The 23,899-nt window shown below is 42.4% G+C and overlaps 1 protein-coding gene across 16 annotated transcripts in view; it reads right to left on the bottom strand.

Moving 5' to 3' along the window:
* FBRSL1 (fibrosin like 1) overlaps positions 1-23,899 on the bottom strand; it is a 558,326-nt gene that overhangs the window by 168,658 nt on the left and 365,769 nt on the right. For all 16 annotated transcript variants that reach the window (XM_052798081.1, XM_052798088.1, XM_052798095.1 and 13 more), the window contains one exon: positions 17,931-17,960. In XM_052798081.1, coding sequence (XP_052654041.1) covers positions 17,931-17,960 — 30 coding nt within the window. The remainder of the gene's footprint in view (positions 1-17,930; positions 17,961-23,899) is intronic.

The raw sequence follows: 23,899 nt of genomic DNA, 5'->3' as shown, positions 1-23,899 counted from the left end.
CATTTCCTGCACCCACCTTCTTTATCAAACAAAAAGGCTACTTTGCCACTATTTACCTATGCTTCGGTGTTAAAAGACCATGGTGGCCTAAGGGGAAGTGAGGTGTATTCTTGCTGATACTAGTTGAAATCTTGGTCATATTTAAATTAAAGAGAGTTTTATTAATGCCTTTGAACAGGCCAGAGTTTCACCCGTGAGAATACAGTGTCCTGGAGAACAGAAGGTAACAAAGTCCACAGAAAAACTGCACATTATCTTTTAAACCACCTCGTCTGAGATATTTTGCCATCCTTGATTCCATTAAAAGGTCTCCATGCCTTGCAAAATATCTGTAGAGGAAAACAAACCACCACAGAGAATACTTCACTTGGTATTAACTTTCATAAGGCACGATGAGAGCTCATCAATGCAGTCTGTAAGCTGGTTGATTTAAGGACTCCACCAAACACGTCTCACACAGGAATTACAATACATGTGGTATTTGTTTTTGTTTTTATTTCAATTTTATTTCTGGATTCTGCTTTGCTTTGTAAGTTATTTTTCTTGCATGACAAGCAATATCCAATTACTCATGCACTGCCTTTTTTGTTTTGTTTTAAGTTGACATTTTGCCCAAACTTAAGACCACAAGATGCTTACTAGAGCGGTTCTCCTAGCTTCAATGAGGTCTCCCGTACTGCTGGCTTTTAAAAATTAGTACATACTAAACCTAATACACATAAAAACAAAGCACACAGTTAGTTACATCAGCCACAATTTCCCCTCCACATGCGTGCGTGCATTTTCTCTATCTATGCACAATGGTGTTTCCAACCTGAAAACAATGCATTCAAGGAAAAAATATGGGTTTGTGTGATGGGATTTCCAATGGAGCCTGAAGGACTTTGGTATCCCCAGACTATAAAGAAAGTCCAGAGAACAGAATGCTTAACATCTCCAGCCTCCTTTGAATTCCCAGCCTTACTGAACCAAGAATAAAGAAAGCCTGGCCTGTAAGCAGGAATCCACTAATTAAAGAGAAATGGGGCTTATTTGTCTTGGTTTCTGAAGTCACAGTTCTCCACTTCTGAAAACACAAGTTTCTCACCAGTTCTTTTCCGCCCTAGGGCTGTGACCTAAGCAGCTTAAATAATACACAGATTTTGGTTGAAATCTGCTCCTTATTTACTGGACTTCAAATGTGCAAGCAATTACCGAATGGGTCTTGTTTATTGAATAAAAGTATTTAGGCATTATGTTTACAAAGGCCTAGAAACATTAAAATCTAGTGAAAAACAATTATTTTTACAGAATACATCTGCAAGCAATATGAAGTCATTTTGTTTTTCTAAATTTCTCTGTAATAGACTTATTGTTGATGTGGAAAATGTTCGCATTGCAGCAGTGAATTATTTTGAAATGCCAAACTTAATAAAGGAGAAATTATTCCAAATAATATCAAAACCCTTAAGGAAAAAAAAAAAAAGCCAAAATACCAGTGGTTTCCTGACTAGTCAATCCTCTTCAGATTGGCAGACCTCTTCAGACTAATCAGGAAGAGTTAGACAAATAGTTACTTTATTACGGAGGCTGTCAAATAAATCAGAATCTGGCGAGCAACTGTTTCTGAGCCCTGCAGCCTGCCTGGCTTCTTTTCCTGTAAAACCAAGGCAGTTACAACAGACCCATGTATGTGTGTGTGTGTGTGTCTGCAGAGCAACGTGTAGGCTTCAGGCCTCTAAACAAAACTTCTTCCAAATTTGGGCCAGCATTTTTCTTGGCTTCCCCAGGTTTTGTTGTGGAACATGGCTGAGAGAAGAAATGTTTTCTAACCAATTAATTCAAGTCACTGCTGTTATTTTTAATGGAGAGCTCTGAAGCTCAGCTCACAAAGGGTAATGAGAAAATAATGTTTTAAACAACATCATCAGAGGAATTAGGCCACGGACTTGAACTACATTATCCAGTTCTCGCCGCAGTTATTCTGCCCCCAAAATGTTTGCTCTTTACAGTGGCACGATGAATGGGAATTTTGCCTAAGGTACAAGCCTGAGACACAGCCACAGCTGAAGGTCACAGAACAGCGAGTTTCAGCAATCAGCCACAAGAAATGGTTGCTTGTGCCGCTACACCCCAGACTCCAAACACACTCCTAACGCCAGCAGGCTTTGTATGTTTGGGAACGAGTGAAAGCCGAGGTCTCATTTTAGCAGGGCACTGGGGCACATTTAAACCACTGTCCCACAGCACTTCAGCATGTATTCAAACTGATGCAGAGGAGACTTAGGTACACAATTAGACTTAGCATTACTTAGTCATTCTGCTGAATAGAGGGAAGAAGAGTGCTGCATCGAGAGGTAAGTACCACCACCTTTTGCACCTCCATTCAATCCATTTTGTGTTTATCTACATCGAATAGTATTGATTTGAAAGGCAACCACAGGGCAGAGGGAAGGCAAAAAGGAGATAGGGCAGGGAGGGAAGAGGAAAGTTTGAAATTAACATCCAGAATGGGTCTAATGAACACTGGGGCTTACAGTCCTGTTTGAAATGTTTTCAAGCACAGCTTTTATACAGAATATATTCACGAACTGAACAGCCAAGAATTGTAGCTGGAAACTGTAAGACTTCCCAGGCAAGAAGTGTACTTACTTCCGCCTCCTTTACATCTCATGGCAATGCAAACTGGCAGCACTGACAAATCAGTTCAACACCAGTGATGTTACAGACTTGCTAAGAAGATGGGATACAATAAATTTTGAAGCTACGAAGATGGCTTAAAAACATCGTTTTTTGCACTGGACTACATTAAAAGCAAGCAGCGCAGATGGACTTGCACCTGCTTCCACATCAAAGTGGTAGCTAGTGCAGTGCTATTCTTAATATGAATTAACTTTTAATACAGATCTGCTTTCGTTCTAATTGACTTTACAGTGCTACTAAAAATAACTATTAATCTAGCTGGCAGGCATGCTTCTTGCCTTCCCCATGTCTCAATATGGACAGGGAACACTACAAGCACCTTGGTGGAATTGGCATCAGCCTTTTTCTCACCCAGAGCAGTTTCCTACTCCCTGTGCCACTTTTTCTTCCATGGGGCCAATGGTGAACAGCTGTCCACAGCTGGTAGCAGAACTGATCACTGGGATTTGTCTCCTAAAAGTAATTTATTTGGTGCAAAACCCACCCCCATAAATCTAGCTAGCTGTAGCCTACCTATGTTGCCATTCCCACACGCGTGTATGAAATGAACACACTGCCACAAAGTAAATTCAACTGCTCCCCAACAGCAGCCCGCATGCCTGTTCCTACACTGCTGCAAGCACCATGTAACCCACTCCCCGAGGGAGCAGCTGGCTTGGAGGGGAGATGCTGAAAGTGCTCTTTCTTTCTCATCCCAGTGCACGACTGGGGCTGACCTCCATGAGGTGGTGGGCTGCGGTGGGCGCAGGGCAGCCTGTACAACTACCAGTGGTAGCCCCCCCCCATGGCACGTGGGCTGAGATGCACTAAGTCTTCTCCTTCAACCTCCACTGGTGCAGGTCCCTGCTGCTATTATCCGTGCTGGGATGAGCACAAGCCTGCATCCTGCTCTGTGGACAGGCACTGTGAAGAGCAACTGCTATCCTCCTCTCATATGCAGCCTATTTCCCATTTCCTTCCTTCTAAATGTTAGATTTATTTTGATTTTTAAGTGAAAACAAGTTTTTACTCATCTGTTTAAGGCAACTCACCCTTCCATCTGGTTTATACTGTACATCATCACCTATTGTCCTGCCATGAGCCAATTTCTGAATGGTTGAGCTGTTGATGGCTGTTGGCGATGATGTATGAAGCAGAAACAAGGCCTGAGGTGCAAAGACTTCAAAAGGCTGAGGATAACTAAGAACAAGGGTACTGAGGGAGCAGGCAGAAGTGCTCACCAAGCTACTTTCAATCATTTATCAGCAGTCCTGGCTAACCAGGGAGGTACCAGTTGACTAGCAGTTAGCAAATGTGACACCCATCTACAAGAAGGGCTGGAAGGAAGATCTGGGGAACTACAGGGTTGTTAGCCTGACCTCAGCGCTGGGGAAGGTTATGGAGCAGATCATCATGAGTGCCATCACGCAGTACATACAGGACAACCAGGTGACCAGGCCCAGTCAGCATAGGTTTATGAAAGGCAGGTCCTGCCTAAGCTGATCTCCTTTTACGACAAGGTGACCTGCTTAGCGGATGAGTGGAAGGCTGTGGATGTTGTCTACCTAGACTTTAGTAAAGCCTTTGATGCTGTTTCCCACAGCGTTCTCCTGGAGAAACTGGCTGCTCATGGCTTGGATGGGTGTACTCTTTGCTGGGTAAAAAACTGGTGGGATGGCTGGGCCCAAAGAGTTGTGGTGAATGGAGTTAAGTCCAGTTGGCTGCCAGTTGTTCCCCAGGGAACACCACCACAAGTGGTGTTCCCCAGGGCTCAGTATTGGGGCCAGTTCTGTTTAGTATCTTTATCAATGATCTGGACGAGGGGATCGAGTGCGCCCTCAGTAAGTTTGCAGACAACATCAAGTTGGGTGGGAGTGTTGATCTGCTTGAAGGTAGGAAGACTCTACAGAGGGATCTGGACAGGCTGGATCGATGGGCTGAGGCCAGTTGTATGACGTTCAATGAGGCTAAGTGCCAGGTCACAACACCCCCATGCAACGCTACAGGCTTGGGGAAGAGTGGCTGGAAAGCTGCCTGGTGGAAAAGGACCTGGGGGTGTTGGTCGACAGCTGGCTGAATATGAGCCAGCAGTGTGCCCAGGTGGCCAAGAAGGCCGATAGCATCCTGGCTTGTATCAGACATAGTGTGGCCAGCAGGAGCAGGGAAGTGATTGTCCCCCTGTACTCGGCACTGGTGAGGCCGCACCTCGAGTACTGTGTTCAGTTTTGGGCCCCTCGCTGCAAGAAAGACATTGAGGTGCTGGAGCGTGTCCAAAGAAGGGCTGGTGAAGGGTCTAGAGAACAAGGCTTATGAGGAGCAGCTGAGAGAACTGTTTAGCCTGGAGAAAAGGAGGCTGACAGGAGAACTTACCGCGCTCTACAACTGCCTGAAAGGAGGTTGTAGTGAGGTGGGTGTCAGTCTCTTCTCCCAAGTAACAAGTGATAGGACAAGAGGAAATGGCCTCAAGTTGTGCCAGGGGAGGTTTATATTGGATATTAGGAAAAATTTCTTCACTGAAAGGGTTGTCAAGCATTGGAACAGACTGCCCAGAGAAGTGTTTGAGTCACCATTCCTGGAGGTATTTAAAAGACATGTAGATGTGGTGCTTAGGGACATGGTTTAGTGGTGGACTTGGCAGTACTAGGTTAATGGTTGGACTTGGTGATGTTAAAGGTCTTTTCCAACCCAAACGATCCTATGATTCTATGGTTGTTTAGTCAAAATGCAGACATATACAACAAGAAGCTGTCACTTCTTCCAACCTTGCTCTCCCTCTCCAGAGCCACCTTTTAATTTGTTGCAGTTGCACAAAAGATTTCTGTGTGTTAAGAGTTCAAAGGAAACAGCCATCCAAAAAACAACTTGATACTCTACCACCTTAAAAGACACTTCTCCGATGAAGTTATGAAAACAGGCTCTAATGCCTCAGAAAGAATAAGACTTTCAATGTAATATGTAAACAAAGCAAAACCAAAATATATTCCAGTTCAGCTAAAGGTAATTGTTTTTTCAGGCATTGTCTATAACCAGCAGAGACAATTAGGGTGTAGAAGGCAAACATCCAAGGGTTAGTTTTGGCTGAGACAGCACAGTCTGCCATCCAGACTCGCATGGAGAGGGGTTAGCTCTCAGAGCTGAACGAGAAGACCAGGAATTTGTGTCCCACAACACTTCTGAATGATTCACTGCAGGACTGCAGGTAAGTCTTACTTTCTTGGAGCCTCAGATTCTTCAGTGGAAAATGCTAATAATGAAGTTTATTCAATTTCCTAACAGATTTTGGATAAAACATGCTCACAAATAATTTCTGTGTGTTGTTTGTACTCCAGGAGTGACCATGAAATGCTAGGTCATCTCCTCCATGGCAGGATACACTCTCTTGTCTTATGGATCCTAAAATGTAACGTTTGCAGTAAGTATAAAGTACCACTAAATGCACACCATCCTATGTATAATATTTGGTAGTCTTTGTGAGGAAGAACCACAGATTAGACCTTGTAGGCAGCCTATCTCATGGAGAAAACCACCAATGAGAGATTGCCAGCTTATAGCCCAGAGGCCAGGAGCACAGGCAAAGCAGAGGAGGTGCAAGTGGTGCCATCAGACAAAAAAAGAGAGATAGGAAAAGGTAGCATGGTGCAGGACCTTGAAAAGTAGGACAAGAAACCCACATTTCACAAAAAGGGAGGACTAAAAATACAAGGATGGGAAGGAGACCTTTTTGGTGGGATATATAATGTCTTTTTAGGGGGACAAGCTCAATAACCACGATACAAGAAATTAAACTTTCTCCAACTTCACCTTCTGTGGGTAGGGTGAGGTTAACTAAATATTTAGAGAAGGGAAAAGTGACTGCAGTCACTCAGTAACCAGGATCTGAGTGTCCATAATATATAGTGACATGTATAACACATTGGTCACTTCAGCCACCTTTGTGGCAATTAATAAAAAGGACAGACACTTTAAAATCTTTGTCGGTTATCAAAGGTTACTCTGCGCTTTTATCCTCGCGTGATACCCTTAACTCAGTTTATATATGAACGGGATCCCTTTCAATTTTAGGCTAATGTTCTTTTATATTTATAATATTCAGGATAGCTACACATGCTTGATTACCTTTAAAACACTTATCACGATTCCATTTAAAAATAAATGAATCCCATTTAAAAGTGACTTATCCCCATCTTCTAGTATTTATGGACAAGGACATATGGGGCTGATTTCTCTCGTTATTAAGCAGCATGTCTGAGGCTTAAATCATTTAAATTATTCATTGACAGCAATTGGGCTATTCATGCAAACTCCCACTTACATAAGGAGTCCCAGTGATAGGACCAGTCAAGTGGATGAAGATGGCTGAACAGATTTTGGGATGCACTGAGCGTCCACAGATACTGCTAACTTTGATTAGGGTGAGGAGTACTTTTGAAAATTGGGCCCCATCTTCACTAATAAATATAATTTAACTGGGACTTTCAACACAGTTATTCTGAATGATATTTTCTTCAACGGTTACCATGACTGAGGTTCTGAGTGGTGATCACTAGTAGCTGAAGGAATATGAGTGATTGTGCACTGATTACCAGAACAAACCCCAAGCCTGCTGCAAGACATTTCTAGAGCACTGAGTTACATGGGACTTTCCTTCTTGGTGTGGGTTCAGGGTGTTCCTGACAGTGGCCAGACAGAAGGTGGACATCTCTGCAGAACCTGGGCTATGAAAGGTTTCATGAAGAACTAGGCTGACTCTAAGCAAATGAAGAAAAGCATCTCCAAGCAGCAGAAACCATCCATCTCTAGTACGAATACTACTGTTCCAGCAACACTGAAATCTGAGACAGGAGACGGATAATTCAACTGCACTGTTGAGCGGGGACTGTAATAGTCCAAATGACAAAGGCTGTAAACATTTAAAACTCTGCTATAAAGAGGCTTTCCAGCTTATCACAGACGACTATGCTCTCCAACCACCTCACCGGTAGAAGACCTTGAGCTAACTGTTAGCGTGTTCTCAATCAGTGGAGTTAAGAGTGAGAGAACAGGAATCATCCTTCATGGAAAAAAAAGTTATGGTTATTCTTTGCAACATTTTATTTTTAATTAAAAATACATGTTTCTTGCTCTCTTCAGAATGACCCCAAGGAACATTTGTAACCATTTTCAGGTCACATAACATTGTACATATTGCAGCTGATTTCACAGCTATGTGGGCAAATTACTATTTTTCTGCACAACTAAATCATTATCAAGGTAACAGCAGACAGTAAGCATCACCAACATCTAGTGGTTACAATGCATTTTAGGAAAACACGGTCTAGCTCTTGGAAGAAGAAACTTTCATATTTCAGCCAGATCTCTCTTCCCTGCCCAGCCCCACCTCCGAGCCCCAGCATGTACCAGATTTTGTCCCTATACGTGATCTTGATGGTAAAGATTTTGTTTTGTTTTGTTTCTTTTCCCCCTAAAAAAAGGCAAAAAGGTTAGTAAGTCTTTAAACTCTCAGTTCTTAAGACTGTTAATATTTCACATTGCCAGCAGGGAAAGGAATTAAAACTGCCAGTAGCTATCCAGATAGATTTTAAAATCCCCTTCCCTCCCCCTTCTCTCTGCCTCCCTCAGCTTCAGAGGATATTTTCCCCGCAAATTGGTTTTAAATTAAGGAAGGTGATGAAGGCAATGTGCCGTCTCAGCATTTTCCCAGGTGCACTTAATCTAATTTCATTAAGGAGATCAGGACAGATGATCGCTACAGTCGAAACATTAAGTCTGTCCATTTTTGTATAAAAAACCATTAAGTCTGTCAAAGTGTCGGCGGGTGGGCTGTTTATTATTGGAGATGAAGGCGCGCTTTGCTTCCCCAATAAACTGTCAGGAGTAGTAAACCACAAATTAAGTCAGCTGCTGCCAAAGATTTAGGCAAAGATCTCCAACTAATTTTGACACAGGTGTGGGAAGGGCCAAGGAAATAGAGGCCACAAGTTGGTCTGTATGCTTTGGAAACCAAGCCTTTTGTGTGTGTTTGAGATCTTTCAGTCTGACCCATTGCAGAGTGGAAGACTTGGCATCAGTGGATACGATCAAGCAGAACTGCTGATGCTTCTGATGCTCCGGACGCGGTGGGGAGAGGAGCCGTGCAACAGCGTTCACCGCAGAGCCCAAACCACAGAGCTTACCTTTGCTTTAACCTGCGCTCATCCTGCCAGGACTCATAACATTGTCTTATGCAGACAAGAACTCATAAAAGCTTCATTCAAACCACTGCTCTGTTTTGAACTTATGCACAGGTTTTGACTAAAACGTAAAATCACATTCCTCAGATAATCGTACAGATAGCACACAAAATGAGAGGAAATCCATCAAAATGCAGAAACTATGGAAGACTATTTAAAAGTCAAGAAAGAAATCAAGTGAACCTTTCAGATTGAATTTTCAGGCACTACAAAATCAAATGTGAGCCATTTGCTAAGAAGAACACCTTACTTGTCAAGAAAAATGCAGCTGGTTAGAACTTGGTATTAAAGAACATCAAGAAACGTTCAAAAGTATAAAATACTAACTGGAATTACACAATCTTTACAGTACATACAGAGAAATTAATAATCCCTAATACGGAATCAGGAGTGATATTCTAGCTGGAGCTTCGCGATGAGGGAAAAATACCATGTTTGCAGGTGATGTCTGCTGTGTACTGCATCAAGGGTGGGCAGAGCAGAGGAAGGTTCATTTCCCCATCCCAGGTGCAGCGAGGGGAGGAACAGAGCTCGCTCTGCTGGCACAGGCTTCCGCAGTGCTGCAGGGATTAGGAGGGAGTGGGAGAGGCTGGAGGAAGCCAGCCTACACCATAAAAAATGACTGGCTCACCCGTGGGTAGACCTGGAGCTGAAGGCTCACAGGTGAATGAAAGACAAAGACTTTTCCTTGCTGCCTGTGAAGAACTGTGTGGAGCTGGTGTGTCTGTACTGCAGCCAGCACTAGAACTAAGGGGTGACCCTGCTGGGAGCAGAGGGAGGCTTATTTACAAACATTTTAATCTCTCTCGCTTTGAGTTTTCTCTGTTTGAAAAGTACCTCACTTTGGTTTGTGTTTGTGAAAGCCAGGACTCTAGCTCTTAGGGACTCCTGCCCCTGAGGGTGTACAGCAAAGGCTGGGCAGCACCAGCTCAAACATCTCCCCTGACTCAGGGTGCCATGGCAAGCCCCTTACTGATTTTGCAGACAAAAGCAGCAGTTGATAAGCAGCTGCTAAGTGAAAACAGCAGCCGCTAAGTGTTAGGAGACTCACCTAGGCAAAAGAATACCCATTTTAATCATGATGCTTTAGGTAAGGGTGAGTTTTCAAGCAAGGTCAGGCAGACATTACTTCTAGTCTTTACTACTGATCCAAATGTTGTTGCTGCCTCTTACATATCTGGAAAACTCCTGTAGCTAAACCGAGTTTGGATTTTATTGCAAATTGGACCCAGAAGCAAGAACCGTTGAAAAGCTACAAAACCCAAAGCTGACTCTTGGGCCATCCTTGGGTTGTATTCTTTACGCCTGCATAGGACACACAGTGCTGCATACTATGCTCTTGTGTATTATTTAACCTGGTAAAACAATTTTTGAATACAGTAATGAGAAACTTTGCAAGCCAAATGAGGGCCTGCAATTGCAGTTATTGGAGTATGTATCCTCCAAAATTCTCATCTTCTTGGCATCTTTATGGTTAATTAAATCATTCGATTTAATTAACTGAATTGCCTAACTCAATTGCCATTTCCTATCACCTGCCTACTATGTTATGTTCTATCTGATCGCCTTCCAAGGAGTTACTGCCATTGCACAGGTAGCTCTTTGGATTTATGGCTACGTTATAATGGTGTTTCTTGATGTGGGCAGACAGCTGTACAAGATTGCTCTCTTCCCTGTTGCCTCAGATCTTAAAAGTTTCTTTACAAGGTCCCTGGTAAGATAAGATAATGCTCGTGGATGGGGAACTGGAACAGGGAGACGTTAAACAATAGAGAAAGCAGAGAGCTAGGGACGTGTCAACTGCCAGCGACAGAACTGGTATTATCCTGTCTTGCCCAAGAGCTCTCCATAAGATCTCTTCAGTCCTTTTATGTGAGTTAATGATAGATATTTGTCAGCAAACTAGAAGGCTCTCCTCATTGTTTGCTCTGAAAATTTTTTTTCTACGTTTTCAAGAATGAATATGGACACCACAGACTGTGATGACTCAGCTTGTTATATACAGACTAATGTACTCAAAATTTGAGTTTTTGTCTGGATAAAAGAGAAACACAAAATCTCAGTAGGAGGGGAGAACATTGGTGCTGAAGCTTTGAGTCTGTTTAATTTTTTTAGTTGCATTCTTGCTTCACTTAAATACAAAGGTCAAGAAAGGCCATTGTTACTAATACTTTTTACTAGAGCTGCAGACCCTCTTGTTGGGAAGGACAACTTGCAGGGTTCCTTTCCCTCTGGAAGTGCTTACAGGGCCTCACTCAATTGCCCCCAACTCTCAGTGGGAACCTTTATGTCTGCTCTGTGCACATGGTGGGTGGAACGATGGAAGCTGAGGGAATGCCAAGTCTCTCCCCCATCTGGCATTTCCCAAAGAGCGACTAAGTGAACTCGGTATGCAGTGGGCTTGCAGGATGCTATTTTGCTGGTAAATCTGTTCATGGAGAATGATGAAATAAAATAAATTCACTGAGTGGTGAATTTTTGTCTTCCTGTACTGGCAATAATGTTACATTTGCCTGTTTATAGCACCCGAATCTTTCAAGGGCTACAAGGTTATTTTAAATTCAATATTTTCATATTGTGTAAAAAGCAGATCTGTTTTTAATAACAACATGCAGCTTTTCTGTCAAACAGAGACTTTCTTCCATTAAGAGAACTAACCACCTTTACCCAGTTATTGTATGGGAGTCAGGTTTCTCACTGGTTTTCAGTCCACATCACTGGGTTTTCAGTCTGTAAGAATTAGGCCTTAGAAGAAACACTGATTCTGTTCACATATGTGCATGCACATGCGTATATGCTATACTATTGCATGCTGCTAAGCCTGCAACACAGCCCAGGCACACGCTTCTACAACTGCATTCAGCATTGCTGTCCATAAGCAAGAGCGCACTACGGTAAAAGGACCACTTAAATACTGCCTGAAAACCCAGCTGGGAAGTAACTGGCAAATGGAGACTTCTCGTTATTAGTCACAGCTGAAAACTGTCATAGATTGAAGTGTAATGCTAACAGAAGTGCAAATACTGCCACGTGAAAGCCCTTGGTTCAATTCCATATTTGATCTCTCCCTTCTGCTGCAACCAGTAAGAACTAGGACTGCTGGAAAGGTACCAAGCTTCATTTCTCAGAGAAAGGGACAATCTAATGATGGACAAAACCAGTTTGGGGACCTTGGCCTGGGTACGCTTCAAAAATAGAAAGTAACAGATTACCTGAAGTGGGAATGAAACTTCCAGCCTCACAGAAGTAACAGACTTATCAGATGGAACCCACTTTTTCTGTTGCTAGATAAAATGTGAGGAGCAGGAGGAAAGAAGCCTCCAGCAATAGTGCTACCAATAATAGCGCCCTTGTACTTCAAATGAGTGGCACCGAGGGGTCCAGGGACTGAAGCTCATTCCAGCCCCACAAGATAACACACTGATGTTGTACTGGTGCATTGACAAATGACGCCATGAGAGCAGAAGTGTAAAGATGCAACAAAACACACAGAAGTTTGGATCGATGTGGGATCTTTGGGAACAGACACTGCGCAGTTTGGCTTCCCCTCCCCCACTGAACTGCACCTCAACTTCCAAAGTCTTTCACAATCCCCTTCCCTAGATCGCACCTTCCCTGACCGCCAGCTACCTGACACAGCAATTCCCTCCCTGGGCTTCAGCAGCTCCTGTCCGCTTTGCTCCTGCCTCTGTAACCGCTGCTGTAATTTTGAGCATTTTTAAGATCGTCTTCCCTGAACTTCTTCATCTGGTGTCATGGGGCTTTGTTTTATTTCTGGGTAATCTCATACGCAAACACACATATACAGAGTGACCACTTCTACTAGAGCAACTCCTGGTTCCCTCTTCATTATTACATCCCTTTCTCCTGCTGCCTAAGCTATGATTTTTCCTGTGGGCTTGTAGACACCCTTTCAAGGTCAACACAGCTGAAACAGAAGTGGTAATTTCATTCCCCAGATCTTCCACATAGTTTACTCTCCTCATTGCTCCCGCTCTTACCACTTCCACCTCTCATTCAAGCCCGTAGTTCTCAGCGCACTCTTTGACTCACACCACTCCCTACATCTTGACATCCAATCTATATTTAAGTACTGTATATCCTTTTTCTCTATAACATAATGAGCATCCTCTGTTCATCCACACAACTATATTCTTGGTCAAGCTTTCACTACCTCACCTTTCATTTACCATTTCATCATTTCCTCTGGTGATGGCGGATGTAACTGTGTCCTCGCACGAAGGAAAAAACTGCCGCAAGATCATTTTCCTAGTCTGTGGCTTTGCTCCCTACACAGCTTCCCACTTCCTGAACTGCAAACTATCACTCTTCATGTTTTGACTCTTTCACAGCTTACCTCTTCTTCCCAACATTGACACTCAGTATTGATGTAAACTCTCATCTCTCACTGGTCTGACTTGATCACCCCTTTGTTAAATTTTCAAATAAGCACCTCCCTACTACTTACCACCGTGCCTTTTGCTACAGAGAATTACTTCCCATTCATGGCCATAAAGCTACCTGATTTCCCTCTCAAATGCCTCCTAAAACCTTCCCCTCTACCTTAATACCTACAAAACCAAAGCTGGACAACAACAAGGCTGCTGACATACTGAAACAGTGCTGCTGTTAACAGTGTCCCCCCATTTATCTGAGTCGCTTCACTCTAATCTCATCCTTAAGCCATGAGCTGTTCTGCATCTATACAGCACGTAGCAGGATGGGAACCCAGCCCGTGGTGAAGTAATCATAGCACTATCGTGTTGCTCTTCTCCCATGTATCAAGTGCTAAATCGCACCTGCTCGTGTGCTGCTGCACGCTTCCAGGCACCTACTGGGACTCAGAAATTAGCACAGCAAACAACAGCATGGCAAGGCTGAATTCATATCGCCGCAAGCAGGGCCTAATAAACTCACTGTGCTGTTGCAGAAAGTAGTGTGAAAACGCTGTTTTAGAAACCTGGCTTCAAAACTTTTTGCTTCCATCTTTTATACAGCTTTACCTGTCTCAAAGGTTGCTTGCTACAGCTAAAACAATTTACAGAACAAATATACGGTAAATACTGATTCAACTTAGAAATACAGTGTCATTTTTTGTACATCTTATTTAGCACCACATTAAATCAAGGAATCCCTGATATCTAACCCCTGATTTGGAGAGCTTGCTTACGCTGCGGGGCCATGTAATTAAGCTGACAACCCACAATTTCACACACAGGAGACAGAAGTCCAAGACTGAAAGAACACGAACAATGAATTACTTTTAAAGAAAGAAACAGGCTTTTTTTTAATGCAATCTTGAACACTGTTATTAAAAAAATGAGAGCAACATTTTGGAGTAACGACCAGAGATTACTCATTCCCTTGTTTTACACAAGTTGACTTTTGGCTTTCTGCAGAACACCATTTAACAGAGCACATTACCAAGCTGCTAGCCACTTTTCACAGTGACGCTAAAGCAGGTAAGAGACAATAAGTGGAACTGTTGATGGTTTATATTACTCTATTATGTTAATGTTCACTAAAGTATGCCATAAGCTCTCTCATTACATGTGTATAAACCAATTCTCTGTGGTGTTATTCCTGTGCTAAATGCTGTAACTACATAAATCTTGAATTAATGGAGACTTTATAGTTCCTGAAAATGAAGGGTAATTGCTATCTGTTAATGCTGTTGTTGCTATTAAAGGAAGTATATATTTTCAGTAACAATGTTTATGGACCGTGAGCCTCACATCGCAGCTATTGCACAGTGCAGAGATAGTGTAATACGATTATCACACTAACTCCCCTTCTCCCCCTCCTCCCTCACAAAAAGCACAGTATCATTTCCACAGCTTTGACAAACTACCCTGCAATTCTCCTAACAGTTGCAGAGTCCAAATGGATGTCCTTCAACGAATATACAGTGAAAGAAACAGGAATTGCATTTCCATCTCCGGGAACAAATGATTTGCTAAGTTTCTCGCTTGGTTAAATGGCTGGACAGCTCACTTTATTAGTTTGGGTATCTCAAACAGTTCTTTGAGAAGCGCGTGGTGACAGAATGATAGGTGTGAGAAAGTATCATCCCACTTACTTCCTTTGAGATTTCAGCAGTGATGCAGAAGTGAAAGGCTATACTTGGCCAGAGACAGTGCTCAGAAAGTAGATGGGTTGGACAAGTCCCCAGCCTTGAGCTCCTCTTCTCTGATTATTAAAAACAGCAGCATACTGTTTGGAAACATTCTCACAATATGCTGTGAAACTGTACCTTGCACTAAAGTAATGGCTCCTCGATTCTGCTATACCATACGTATGACTGACTATGCTCAATTACTTTTCTCCCCTGGAGTCCTGCACAACACTGCACAAGGAAAAAACCAAAACCATCAGGAGTGTGTTTATATTTTTCAATGCAGTGAGGGCAAAGCCTTAATTTTACTCTAACGTCTATGTTTTAAAACATTAAGAGCTCAATAGCCCATATACCTATGAACTAAATAAATAGTGGATAATTAGTAGCATGGTACAGAGAGAGAAGTAGGAGGCAGAAAATTTCAGTTTTGCTTCTAGCTCTATCACTGACTCAGTTTGTACTTGTACGTGAACTTCTTTTTTCCTCTGTTTTTCTCATGAGTTATATACAGATGACAGTGATCCGCTGTTTATGACCAACAAAAAGTGTGATGCAAATCAAAAGTACATTAGTAATTCCTGCCCTGCCCTTCATTAGTGCCAGCGTGTGTAGGTGTACCTAGAGAAAGCTGCTTCTTGCTGACCAAGCAGGAAAGCAGGATTGTTCTGTAGCGCTGCGAAATGAAGCTGACCCGTCATGTAATTCGGGAAGCCTGATGCTGGGCTAGACAGTACATTGAATACTCCATCTGGCTGCAATAGCCAGAGAGCATTATTAGAAGATACATTTTGCCAATACGTGGAAGGGGGAAAAAGCACTCTTCAGTGTAATCCCTCAGGACATTCATGCCAATATTTTTATAACTCCTTGTTGCATCAGCCAGGCTAAGTTTTAGACAAATACTGAACGTGTTTCCACAGGAGTATAGTATGTCAGGTATCAACAGAGCCAGGTTGCCCTTGTGTTCCCCAACTGGAAGGCAATGTTGCATTTACATTATCCCCATGAAAGGTTTGAAGCCTCTTCACTTCAGCCTTGGTAAGTTTACATGCATGTGCACACATCCTTGCTGACAAGAAAAGCAACCCTACTTAATTCCAGAGACCTATTTAATAGAACCGATGTCATGTCTCATGTCTCTACAGATCAGGCAAGAGATAGAAAGATGATGATCTTGTGCTGCTCTCCTTATGAAGAAAAGAAATGTTATTAAGGTGGAGTCACCTTAAGGAGAAAGTAGCTAGGAAATACGTGAGCCTAGAAGGTCAAATTACAGTTACAGATATGTAAAGAAATGCCATATTAATGGTAAGGAACACTGTAATAGCCTTTCATTTGCTGTAAAGGACAGTAAGTTACCAGCCAAACACAATGCAGCTTCCTCTGAAGGTAACCTCAGATCCCACATTCTGAAAGCTAATCAATGTTGTTCAGATTTCAATTTCTTCTCTACAAGGTGAAGTCAAACCTAATCTAACAAACGTCAGTCTCCGATGTAATGCCGCTAGCTGGGTCTACCAGTGTAATTTAGATAATCATTAATAGCATAGCTGTATAATAAAACTACATGTCACTTACAACTTCATCTGAGGTTTGACTGGCAGATCTTTAAACAGTTTTCTAAGTGATTGCTTTTACTTTCTTTGATTGGGCAGTCTAAGAAATGTTTTAACCCCATGGTATCTAAGCTTTTAGGGAATAATTTTTTACCCTCACCACCCTTGCTATCAGCTCTGCTGCTGTGTAACCTTGTAAGAAACAGAAGTCGGGGGGTGGTGGTGGTTTCAGGGAGTGACATTATACATACATACACATAAATAAGATAAAATAAAATAAAATAAAATAAAATAAAATATATACAGTATCTTTCATTCAACATATATGATTTAAATGTTTCTCTTCACTCAAGCCTTCATCTCAAAACACAGCTTTTGCCATACTCCAGGGATATTTGGTATCTGATGGGATTTTTAAAAGAAGTTGAAGAAACCTTAATGCATCCCAAGCTCTAACAATATTTAAAAAAAGAAAAAGACTTAACCAGAAGAAGCTTTTAGTGTAGTCTCTTGAACTCATGGTAACCTCCAATGTATGGCTGCAGCCAAGTGTGCTGCCAAGGAGACAGGGCTATCTGAAGCCAGCCTTTACTTTTGTAATGCTGATCCAGTAGAAACCTCCGTGCCACAGCTTCTCATGAATGAATGCAAGAGACTGGACAGCCAAAATATAATAAAAGTTTGATGAAGATCTAACCTGAGACTGCCAAGTTCGATCTGCCAGAAGAGAAGTCAGCAAGGGATACTAAGGTCTTTTATACATTTGATGCTTAAAAGCATGGTGCAACTGTTGCTACATAGTGGGACTTCTCCGTTTTCCTTGCAAAGGTGAAACAAGAGATCCCTCCACAAAAACACACAACTACAACCTTTCAACGACAAACATCTGTATCCAAAAGAAGGTCAGAAAAATCATTGCTCTGTAATAAATATGCATGCAACATGACAAAACACTCTTTGACAGTTACCACACTGCCTTTGAGGGTAGGTACCAGTTGTCCCATCTTCTAAACTGATTACAAAATTGACATCTTCAAAGGTTACTATAAATAAAATATGGGCTCCTGACAAGTTATCGGAGGAGACTTCCTCTGAAACAGCACTAACGCTATGACTTGGGTCCCACCGAATGCTCACATAATAATCAAGAAGGACTATTATGTTAATGAGAGTTTCTTTTCTGTAAACAAAAACTAGTGAAGATCACAAAGCACCTGATTCAATGTTTTTTAATTCAAATACAGGTATTTTTAAATTTGACATGAAGATTGGAGGAAAAATATTATTTTCAAATTCATTCTTATTTTGACTATGAGGGAACTTCCAAGGTAGTAAAGCACATGAAAGAAGAAAATTCAGTCTTACCTTATCGTCAATATCACTCTCGCTGTCACACTGTGGATTAGAGAGAGAAAAAAAAGATTTTGAGAAACACCTTTATGTATAGGGATCTTTTGCATCATCCTCTTAAATCTTTAGGATAGCTGTTTATGATGCTCTCAGTTCAATGAAACACACTTTTGATGTTTGCAGTAATGCCTTTTAGATTGCTAGCATAAACCAGACAAAGCCAATTTCTCCCTTCTTATACAAAAATATGGTATACTCTTACTTGGACGGGGGAAAGCTAACTTTAAACAAAAAAGACAATCAGTGATGCATTATAATAACAACTGTAACACGAATACCACAACAAAAAGCATGCCTTTTTACCATCCCAAATTGTGGAATATATAGTAACAGTTTTGCATTGCTTCACCTTGATAAGCACTTTGTCATCTAACAAGGAAACTGTGAAACTGGCAATCAATTTCTAATTTAATGAGTGGTACCAAGAATAGTAATTAAAATACATCATAAATTCTGGTACATTTTTTAGTTTGAATGAGATCACGATCCCAGGAGGAAGTGTTTACTTAAAGAGTTTTAGAGTGTAATCTCTTACAGCCTCTGAAAATGAAATGCTCTATTTTCACAGCACAAATGATGGAACGATAACTTGAGCACTGAACATTTCAGGACATGCACATCTTGTTGGCTGGAGCTGAGAAAGATTTACGATGGGTAACAAAAATATATCTCTTGGTGTCTGCTGTACTGACAGAAAGTGGCCAGTGCATTTTGTAGCTTTTGTGCACAAAGGGAATGTTCTCCTTCAGCCAGCCGCTGATGGGGATGGTCCGGGTGGGTTTTTGTAACTGGTGGCACTCTATCGAGTTCACTGGTTCAACAAGAGGCGACTCTGCAAGCCAGCAGTGACAAGCTACAAATGTGGAAATGGTCCATGAGAATGCACATGCTTCGGTGTCATGAATGTAAAAGAAGGAATAGATCTGTTTGGTCATTTTGTCCAGCTCCTGCTCCTCATGGAGCAGGGATCTTTCCTATCACATCCTTTTATCCTGAAGTTACAAAGCAGAAATTTCAGCTGTTACATTCCTAGTTTTCTGCAGGCTTTTGCAAGACTACTTAATCTCTTCTTCTGTTTGGCACATAAAATGATTGACCCCAAACACTTGAGGAACCTTTTACTCTTAAATTCTCTTTAACACACCGAGCACATGAAGAACCATGCTACAGTGGAGGGGTCTCCCACGGTGATTCTACAGTGAAGACTGCTCATCTTCCCAACTGACTCCTTATTTCCATTTAACTGCAATGGAAATGCTTCGTTTACGGAACCTGTTTTTCTATAGTCTTGACTAAGCAGAACTCTTTTTCTTTCAAAATGAAACTGTTTTACACTGCCCCACCTGATCCACAGCAGGTTTTTCACAGAGAAATCCAACTGTTTAGAAGGATGCACACAGATCTAATTGTATCTGTAACCATTTTGGGAAAAAAAGAACCTGAAGCAAAAATGGAAGAAATTACAGGAAGGCAGGATACTGCTCTGCAGGGGTCGGGGAGCAGTGGGTGGGCAAGTCCTGTGGGAATAACCAGTGTTAATGCCAGCAAACTGCATTAAGCCCTAGCCAATTACTTTGTGCATGGAAGGCAAGACATCAGAGAGCCATGTCTTTAGCAAATACCTTCCCGTAAGCCATTTGAGCCTTTTTTGGGGACTTTTATTCTGTGACTGAGTTTTATGAAAATTATTATAGGAAACACAGTTTCTGTTTTTTCACAAACCAGACATTCAGATCAAAAGTAAAATCAGTCCTGATAAATCATCATCATCACCAGCTGACTCTTCCATGCCACATAACCACGAACAATTAGAAGTCTCTGCTCTGGGCCTGGAATGGGACTAATTGTCCATCACCACTGAGACATGCTGAAACAGGTTTGCTGGGCAAAGGCTGCACCAGTACCTGCTGCATTTGTGCTTGCTCAAGACAGTGCTAATTCACGGTGACAAAGCAACACATTCATCAAAAACAAGGTGGGGGGGTGGGAGAAGATGCATTCACAGCAGTACACTTGTTATTATTTACATGCGCCTGAGAAATGCTGGCTGACTCAAGGGAAGTCTTTCACCTCCACCCGGGGGGGCTCAAATCAAGTCAGAATGCTACAGGGAGTGTGCATTCCCCCAAATTACTAGCATAATTGAGTGGGTCATGAAGACCATGGTATTTTACCCTTTAAATCTGGTCTACGCTAAAGTATCCTAAGTTACCATTTTAATCATTGTGCTCATTCAACCTGCACACTCGTATTTTAGAGGCAGAATATTTTGATGACATGGTTCAACCTGCACAGTTCAGACAAAAGCATGTTACAATGGAATTACACCTATCACAAAAATGGCATAAAAATTAGTTAGTACACTCAGCCCTGCGTTGCTTAAAATTGGATGCTTAGGCAACATCAACACAAATTTTAATTCTTACAGAGTCAAAGAATGATACACTGAAGTAATAAAAAAATCAAATAAATTGAACTCAGAAATATATTGCCTAGAAAACATTGAAGATTATTAAAACTCAAACCTTTTGCCTATGAGCTCTGGTTTAATAAAACTGCAGGACTATACACCTTAATAAATTTAGCTTAAAAATATTTGGGGGCAGATGTAAACAGTTCTGGAGAACTTTAGTAACCATTATTATTCAAATACAACATAGTATGTTAGTCTTGCTCCCTGTTTTTCTAACAAAACTTGTCTTCCTATTTCTTACTGCATTATGATATTTAAAAAAGAGGACAGGCTTTTTTTTTGTTGAAAACAGATTTGACCTCAAAAACTTGTATGCCTCTAATGAGTATAGAAACCTATTACAGATGGTTTGCATTACTGAAAGGTGCAGAATTGCTTTATTTAGATGCTTAATTTTGCTTTGTAGCAATATGCAACTTTGTCTCATGCAGACAAGTGAAAGTTGCAAAAAGCCAGCGAACCATCAAGTCCACATGCTAAATTTTATAAACAGACATACAAATGAAGCAAACATCAGCTCTCTGAGGATACATTTTTCCCCATTCAGGATCTGTAAATACTCCATAATTAATTGTTTTTAAAATGGAAAGGACAGCAAAGAATTTTGTTTCATTTTAGCTTACATCTTCCTTACTTTAATCATGACTGCATCAGTCTTGCAATTGAAGAAGTCAGCGGGGCCGTGGATGCAGATCAACACACGAACACAGCTCTTTGTGGACACAGAGCCCACTGTGCAGCTGTGACTGCAAGATGGGTGCTTTAAAAACCGTATTTCTGACAGCAAGTTGCATAATTTCTTGTTAGCCCTATGAAATAGCTGTCCTCTCCCACCTCTCCCAGCCACGTAGGACCCACTCATGCACACAAACTGTCCCCGTATCGATTCCTACTGTGTGGCTTTTAAAACACCAAAATACCACATCTTAATCCACATGAGAATGAAGTCCCAAACCGGCGCAAAGCTACTAAGCAGTCTACATGCTGAGAGATCATGGGAGAAGAATTAACACACCATTATTTATAAAATTTGGATTTCTGCTTAACATACAGCATCCTGGAAAATGGAGAGCTTGAGACTCACGGCTACCAACCCATGTTAATCTCCCACTGACTCCTGAAGAAAATACAGCCACCTTTGGTGGAAAAAACCCCCAAGCTTCAGAATTCACTTAGGTTCTCTTTATTTTAAAGAAGCAGGCTCCCACATTTGCATCGAGAAACAGGAACCCACAGGCTGCTGAACACGCAATGGCACTGAAAAAAACAATGACAGCAAAACCAAACCCACCCGGACAGATCTGTGAAAAACAGAACCGCTGTTGGCCCCTTCCCTTTGCGGGGTGTGAGTGTGTGTGTTAAAAAACACAATTTCAATGGGCTGGTTCAGTTTCTGTGGTAACAGCCTTCAGTCTCCGCGCACCCACTCTTCTCCAGCCTCCTCGCCTCCGCCGCCCGCCCCTGCAAAGCCCTGGGTCGACAAAGAGAGACGGAGGCCGGTGCATCGCATTGCCGGGATGTTTAAATGAGTAACGAAGCGATAGGAGAAACTCTGGTTTGACCCAGAGGATTTTCTGTGTCTTAAAAGACAACTTATTCTGGCCTGGTGAGGAGGCGGCCGGTGCGGCTCCCTCCTGAGGGCCAAGCAGGCCAAGGCCGCGCGGGCTCCTCCGCCACCCGGCCAGCGCTCACCTCCCACGCAGCTGTTGTCGGAGGGACAAAAGCCCTTGTCAAAACAAAAAAGTTAAAGAAAATGTGGAGAATGGCAACTGTTGACAGCTATGGGGGTTCATTGAAAGACAAAAGCTTCAATTACCTGGATTTTTCTAAAGGCCTGTTAACACTCCTGGTCTATAAGCGAAACTGTAAACAGCCATTGTGCCGGGTTCATAAAGGCTCCTAAAAGGATTATTCACTGGGTTGTGCCAATTGCCTCTCAATTCCACCAAGCATGTTTGCAAAGCCAACCCCTAATTGTGCCGCTTTTTGGAAACAATTTCTTGCAGTGACAGAATCCAGTCAGGAAAAGCCTCCCATGAGGTAAAGTTAAGCAGAAGCAACACATAATTCAGTTAGAATCGGCTCTGCGCCATAAAAAGGCCTTGCCCCTCCCTCCTTCTTCCCCCTTCTGCCCCACAGACGAGGACGCAAGTTTTGCAGACGTGGGCCCTCCACCCGCGAAGACCCAGTGCCAAAAAGACTCTGCCAAACTGGCCCTGGGTTCACCAGGACAGGGCACAACCTGGCGGCTGCTGCCAACAGAAGTAGGGAGTGAAGTAGGGAGTGAAACGGTGAGAAAGCTGGCACTTTCCTAACCTCCACCTAAGCAACTCCACCACCCCCTCCGTCCCACATGTTCCCCTGTTGCACCCAAAAGGCCGGAGGAATCAGAGACAGAGCTCCCATATGTGTAGACCAGGCCCTGTGGCTGCTTCTTTTTTGACGGCTGAGGTGGAAATTCACATTTCAAGACCCCCCTCCATCATGCCTTTCCCACCAGGCACTGAGTTATCATGTGTTCCATTGCTTGCTTGTACAAATCATCTCAACAGGAAAGAAAGATGGACTTGTGGCTACTGTAGAACACAGTCAACAGCGTATTTGGAGAAGGGCCTTCTCTTACCACGGAGACGTAGATGCCACCAGTAGCACACCTGCCTGCACTGAACTGAAAATAAACCTCGAATCCCTCTCTCATCCCAAACAAGCTAAGGTTGAAACAGGAAATACGGACATTACCCGCTGTGGTTCACATGACACAAGCATAAATCAGATCACATAACAGCACATGCAGAGGTTTGTGTCACTGCAAATAAAGCTAGATCTCCACTACAAAGGTTTTCTGGTGGACCTAGACTCAGAGGTGTTCAGTAGTGTCATTGCTGGCTCTATCACAGCATTCAGGGAATTAGCACAGCTGCAGAGTGTTTTAGCCATGTAAGTTTAGGGTTTTTGAGTGCAGAAGGGGAGCAGGCCTTGAATGAGCTATGCATAGATTTTTCCAAAAAAGCAGCATCTACAGAAGACACATGTAGGCTCTGTGCTCCGGGACACCTCCACTGGCATCAGGCTCCTTGCAATCTATATTAAAATTGTTTGTGCTATGATTCTAGATGTTTTCTGGTGAGTTTAAGAACCATGAAAACATCCTTTGACTCTTTTCTTACCCCCAACGTTTTAACTTCCAGATCACGCAGTTTTTCGTCACATAAGAAAAGCACTACATTGATTAACATGAAATCAGATACTCACATAAAGTGCCTCATGCCAGGAACAAGAGCTCCAAGAAATGAAAACAAAAACAACCCAAGTCTCGCAAGACTGCAACAAGATTGGCAACACTTGGGTGTTATGTCATCAGTTAGGGGCAGAGAAACACTCTGTTATCTGAAATGGGGCCACATCCTCCAAGCTTTTGAGAATTGCACAAAGTCACCTCCTTTTATTCACG

This window comes from Harpia harpyja, chromosome 9 (assembly GCF_026419915.1).
Source record: "Harpia harpyja isolate bHarHar1 chromosome 9, bHarHar1 primary haplotype, whole genome shotgun sequence".
NCBI lineage: Eukaryota > Metazoa > Chordata > Aves > Accipitriformes > Accipitridae > Harpia > Harpia harpyja.
The sequence above is the reverse complement of the archived record's forward strand: the minus strand, read 5'-3'. Positions and strand labels throughout refer to the sequence as shown.